This window comes from Scatophagus argus, chromosome 4 (assembly GCF_020382885.2).
Source record: "Scatophagus argus isolate fScaArg1 chromosome 4, fScaArg1.pri, whole genome shotgun sequence".
Taxonomy (NCBI): domain Eukaryota; kingdom Metazoa; phylum Chordata; class Actinopteri; family Scatophagidae; genus Scatophagus; species Scatophagus argus.
The window spans coordinates 7,971,300-7,977,619 of NC_058496.1; the positions used below are offsets into that span (position 1 = coordinate 7,971,300).

Below are 6,320 nucleotides of genomic sequence, written 5' to 3' on the forward strand. Positions count from 1 at the left end.
ATCTGAGAAAATATCATCATGTACTGAATCAGGACTGTTCTGTCCTTAAAAGTCAGAGAAAATGTTAGTGAAGGAAAACGTAAACCCCAAACAGACGCCCCAGCAGTGCAGGAGGATGAAGACTGGGAGGTTGAGAAAGAGGGAGGAGAAGCTGAAAATAGAGGGATGGAACATCAGTTTGCAGTGAGCAGACTTTTTAGAGCTCAGTAAAAAAAAGAAACTCAGTATAACAGAGCAGGGAGGGCGAATGCTTGGAAACCTTCTTTCACTCTTACTTTCCTCTAGTCACTTTGTCTCCTCTTTATTTCCCTGTCGGTCTTCTGCTCTGCGTTGTGCTGATCAGAAGATAAAGCCAGGATAACTCAATCTGTGAGTATATATTCATTTTTGTAGTTGTTTTAAAGAATTCAAGTATGCTGAAAGATTTCATTTATTTCAGGGCAGTTTGTGTGTCCAAACTGGCAACATGTTGAGTACAGATTCAGATTTCATGACCCATTTTGTCATGTTGTTATGTAGAGTTTTCACAGTCTCTAATTCTAATGTGGTGGAATCATCTCAAATAATGTACTTCACTTGGGTTTTTACATTTCATACTACTGTATATTTCTACTCTACCAAATTTCAGAGGAAAATATTGTGCTTTGTTTGACATTACATTTATTGAATAGCTAATTACTTTACAGATTAATTTTAGACACAAAATGTCAGCTCAGTTTGCAAAACATTTGGTATTGTTGCAGATTAAACTAACCTCCAGTATACATGTATGTAGTTAAAATTAGCTTCAACTCCGCAACTGTAATAATAATCAAATAATATAACAAATTAATTCTGCATATCAAATATCTTAATTTTTGATACTATTGTTTCACTTAATTAAACTTTATAACGCTGTTAATATCCTATGCGAGGTTACAGTTTGCGATGGTCTACTGCTGCCATCTTTGCAATTTTGTGATGTCCAGACAAGCGCTGCTAAAACTTTTTTCTTTTATTTTGATTTTATGGTTGAAACTTCAGCTTTCTTTCTTTCTTTCTTTCTTTTTTTAAACCACAGACCACATATATGTCACAGACTAAATTTTGGCTAAGTCTCATGTAAACCTGCAGCCATGAAAAGGATGGTGAACTCTGGATTTTTCACATGGCTTTCCTGAATACACACATATCTCACATATCTTGTGTGTTAAAAGCTTTTTTGTGAATCAGAAGAAACTCGAGGGAAAAGTTGCAGGAAAATCTAGAGTTTGAGACATCCATACACAGATGACACAAAATTGATTAATTGCATTTTTGGTGTCTGATGGCCTTCGGTTGAAGGTTGTAGCTCCTCCAGTAAAAAGCAGGATGTAATTATGGCTGTAATTATGAGGATTCAGGGGGCAGAGCTGTCCTATAGCTGTACATCCAAGACGAACACCCAGCCTACCCTCTGGTCTGGCAAAGTACATATCATATAATACCACACTGTTTGACCACACAGGGAGGAGCGTTTCACTGTGCAGTGTATATCAGAGCAGGTTTACTATAGCATGATGCTGATTAGAGGCTTACCTTCACAGCTTAGCACTGTGTAATTATGCACTGTGTTAAGAGTTAAACAGGTTTTAAACAGTAGCAGACTGAGCTTCCTAAAGCCCCACTGAAAAGAATGGAAAGAGAATAATGGAAGAAGTTTATTCAGTCAGCTGTGCTGTCAGTAAATGCAGGTTCCCTTAAAAAGCAGAAATAATGCCATCAGATCTGTGCTGCTGTGGCCTGGTGCACAGCAGCTGCTGCCCTGAGTAAATATAGAGCCTTCAGCCACAGATCTCCCACGCCTCTGTGCTCACTCTGGCATATAGCTTCCTCCTGGCTTTGGTGTGGTGAATGGGTCGCCTCCCTCTACTTTACAAATTATAAGGCCTTCAGCGCCAAACTCGCTGTCTCCACCCCAAATAAGTAATGGCTACTCTGCAGCCTGCTAAAATAGATCTGCTGCAAGATGAGGGACAGCAGAAAACCTCCTGAGTCAAGATGGATACTGGAGTTTCAGGAGCAGCTCTGAAAACATGATTTTCAGTGTTGCATGAGTTAGTATAGCAGGTTGGCATGAAAAATCAAAGGGGTCACAAAATAATTAAAAAAGTGTTAAGGGTTTTTTTTTTAGTTTTGAAATACATTATATGGATAAAAGTATTGGGACACTTGACCATTACACCGACAGGGACTTTAATGACATTGTGTTCTAGACACACAGACAGCTTTGCAGCTATAGTTGTTACAGCTTTCCAGCTGTAACAGCTTCTACCCTTTTACTGGAAGGCTTTCCACAAGATTTTGGAGTGTTTCTGTGGGAATTTTTGTCCATTCATGCAGTGTAGCAACAGTGAGGCCAGACACTGATGTTGAGGTCAGGGCTCTGCGTGGACCAGTCAAATTCTTCTACACCAAACTCATCCAGCCACGTCTTTATGGACTCTGGTTTGTGCACTGGGACACAGTCATGCTGGAATAGCAAAGGGCCTTCACCCAGACATTTGCCACAACATCACTCTCATGTCTGTACAATAAATATTTAGCCAAACACAGGAGGTGAGGACCTCAGTTTAGAACAAAGCGGTAAAACAAGGGGAAAGTCACTGCACCAGGCAGCTGGTTGCTAAGAAACAGTTTGTAACTGCTTATAAGACTTTGCTGTTTGTGTGCAGATAAAAAAATACAAACAGAAATTGTTAATTATTGAGCTTCAGAGGTACTGGTAGGTGGATTTTGTTACCTTTGAACAAAGCACAGATGGTTGTTTCCCATAGTTTTTAGTCTTCGGCTAAGCTAAACCAACCACCTCATAGCCTCATTTTTAACACAAGGACAAGATGGGTATTGATCCTGTCTTGGCAAGAAAATGAATGTTTCTCACAATACGTCAAACTATCCCTTCAACGGGTATCAAGCCACTGAGTTAGTGGATCACTACAAGATTAAATGTGAACATATTTCCTCTTTTGATCCTAAATTCACCATAGCCGTTGTTATTGTTGCAGGTCGAGAGAAGATGAAGTCCCGTTTGGTTTGTCTCGTCACCTGTGTGACCCTGCTCTCACTGTGGTGTAATGTCTGTCACGCCGCTCCGATGTTCTACAACATGTCCATGGACAGCAGTGGTGATGGAGCAGAACTGGAGCTCCTTTTCCCCGTCTCTTTCTCCACCCGAGCACCTGTTCACCTCACCACCGCTACGGGAGCACCCACCCTCACCAACACCATTACCACCACCATGATCCGTCTGAAGGATTTCGTCCTGACCCGAGTAGTGGATTTCCTGCAGGAGAATTTGCTCATTATTATTGTTGTGACGTCTCTTCTAATCGTCATGGTCTTCATCATCTGCTGTGCCTCTGCCATGAGTCATAAGCGCAAGCTGGAGGCCTACAAACCGCCTCCTAATAATCCACCCAGGAAGTACATGGCTGACAAAACAGGTGGACGCAAGAATTCAAGTGAGCTCCAAGACAGGCCGTACGCTGTCGACCACGTCAAGAGGGTCCAGACTCAGAGCATGGCCTCCCCCAAGAACCTACGCATGCCCTCCAAGGCTCTGGTGGGAGAGAGGGGGAGAGACGTCAGGTCGTCTCCTCACCAGGGGGTCAGAAAGGTCAGGGAGGCAGAGGAGGTGGAAAAGCAGAGAGACGAGCCCAAGCACAAAGAGCAGCCCAAGTACAGGGAGGAGGTGCAGCAGAGCTCCAGTCCCAGCAGCAGCTCCAGTCAGCCAGTCTGCACCTGCCATATGAAGAAGGCCCACCATTAGGGCTCGTTCAAGGCTGATGGATCTGATGTAGGATGAGGAAGGGCTGGAATGCTGCATCCATGACATAAAAAACACATCAGACAGGTTGGTTATACAGCACACAGATGGAAAGAAAATGCTTTAAATGCATAGCGATTTCAAACCAGACATAAATAATAACTAATTAGTTAGAACTGCTAACAAGAATTGTATTTGTGAGGATTGTGCCATCGTATGAGAAAACATTCATCGTGTAAACAGACAAATCTACACAGTCATGAAAATATGACCTAAAATAAAAATGAAAAACAGCAGGACATGAGACAGGTGACCAGAAATCGGAAAGCTGCTTACAGTGACTCGTGTCTTTAGTTTTCTTTGACTCATATAAAGATTAAAAAGGCAACACTTGACACCAGGAGATGTGGAACAACGCATGGATTTTCTCTTTGACTGCTGCAGCCTTTCAAATTAAAAATGGCTCAGAGGTCTGCTTGTTCTCATGCACGTTAGTCTCGCAGTTTGCCAGTGATTAAAACATCATAACACTGTGCTGTTGAAGTAGCATCATTTGACAACGGCAAGATTTTCTTATAGATAAGATCATTTTTTTAAGGATAAAAACCAGAAAATAATGGGTAGCCTGTAACTCCCCGTGCTTTGCGAACAGAAATGAGAAGAGTAAGCGTTCCTGTGAGTCGTATTGCTCCTTGTGCCTGACAAGACGGAGGAATCTCCTCTGCGTGTCCTGCTGTACACCGTGGCATCTTTTTTGCAGCTAAGAGCTTTGGTTGAACCAGCCTGTCATTTAGCACAAAATCTTTGCTGCTGTAAATAAAGCAAAGTGAGGTGCCAGTAAACTTGATTTGTTGGTTAAGTAACAATATATTCTCTTTATATTTACAATCTTATTTACTTAATTTTGTTTGCGTAAAGTTGTTTCATGTCATATCTTATTGTATTTTACTTTAGGAACCCTAATTCACAAAGCTTTACACCAAAAGCACAATTTGCAACTGTGTTATTTCTATGAAGCTGAAGTTAAAACACACACACACACACACACATCCATTATCTATCTGTCTACATATTAATTTGGTAGCTAAATTTGATCTGCCAAACATAAATCCTTTGTGAATCAGGGTTTGAGGTTTTTTTTTTTTCAATAAGTAATACTTATGTATAAGATAAATTATGGGGTTTTGTTTTTAGTGTAATAATTTTAAACAAGTCGAAAACCTGAGTAGAGGGACCAACGTGTGGCGTGTTTGACTCGTGCAATTGGTTTAACTTTAACTCGTTTTGCTAAAGGAGACGATAATAAGAAGATAAACTGTCCAACTCACAGTCCCATTACTCAAGTTAAAGACTGAGCATATAAACCAAATGTGTGCTGTTGGGGCTACGTGGACTTGCTTGGGTGATGTATTGTAAATAATGCAGTGTAAGTTATAGCAGATGGCAGATGAGAAACTTGTGCCATCTTTAATTAAATATTTCATTTTAGTGGAGAAATTTACAGGTTGTTTCAGATCTGGCTTTAGTCTATACAGCTTTTCAAAATACTTTTTGGTCAATTTACCCACCCCAATGTGACGTTCAGTTTGTGTGATTTATAACTTTGTCATGTTTAAATACTCTTTTCCGTTGAACCTCAGACTGTTGTCCTCAGCTGTTTCCAGACAGATGCCTCCTCTGTAAACGACAGTTTTATTGTTTACAAAATGACAATGTTGATTTGCATATGTTGAATAAAACAGTTCATAAAAACAATATTTCTGTCATTATTGAAACATGAAAACAGCAACAACAGTGGAGACTTTCATGATGAAACACAAACTGCAGCCCTGAAGAAAGCTAAGATTAGAAAAGACGAGGAAGGTTTAAAATAAGAGGATGCTTGCTATGTGCACATTATGTTCAACTCGGGAATCTGTAATTTCGAGCTGAGTCCACTCGAGAATCATGGGTAGCTATTTTTACGGTAATTACCCAAAAGTCAGATGTATTATATCTGTTCTTTGGAGACAGAGGCTGTCTTCTAACTTAACATTTCGAGCCCGAGGTGTGCACACACAACACATTAACACCAAGTCTGTATGTTTCAGATCGGCCTTGGCAGTGTAGCAGCTGGCAACATCACACTCAAACACAGGACTTCAGAAGGTATTAGAGCCTGGAGATGATGAGAGCTCTTTTTGTCCTTCACTGGCTACTGTACAACATTGTTTAAATAATTCAAAAGCTGTAAACCAGATACACAGAGAGCCCTTTGCTCCTAAACAAGAGCGGGTGCACCGTCTATGCAAATCTTGGAGACACTGATTTGCTCCAGTGAAGTTCAAATGAAGTCAAATAACTTTTGTGTGCTGTAAATAGAATGAGAAATGAAACATTGCCTCATGTGAACAGAACAAATCAGTTACGCATTTCTTTTTTCCATGATATCCACCACTTTCAGCTTGACGTGGCTACACTCTGACCATATCCCAAAGCTGTTGTTAAAATTCATTTCATACAGTATGTATCAAAATGTGATTAAGTATTGATG

At 40.5% G+C, this 6,320-nt stretch overlaps 1 protein-coding gene across 1 annotated transcript; it reads left to right on the forward strand.

The window, feature by feature from the left end:
• The first annotated feature begins 237 nt into the window (after window positions 1-237).
• On the forward strand, window positions 238-5,521 carry tmem119a (transmembrane protein 119a). The gene is made up of 2 exons (XM_046387394.1): window positions 238-369; window positions 3,027-5,521. Exon 2 carries the CDS (start codon window positions 3,038-3,040, stop codon window positions 3,788-3,790), a length of 753 nt encoding a protein of 250 aa, XP_046243350.1. The 5' UTR covers window positions 238-369; window positions 3,027-3,037; the 3' UTR covers window positions 3,791-5,521.
• The last annotated feature ends 799 nt before the right edge of the window (window positions 5,522-6,320 follow it).

Bases quoted from the DNA above. Each gene is read 5' to 3' on its own strand.
- tmem119a (XM_046387394.1), top strand. From the start codon at position 3,038: ATGAAGTCCCGTTTGGTTTGTCTCGTCACCTGTGTGACCCTGCTCTCA.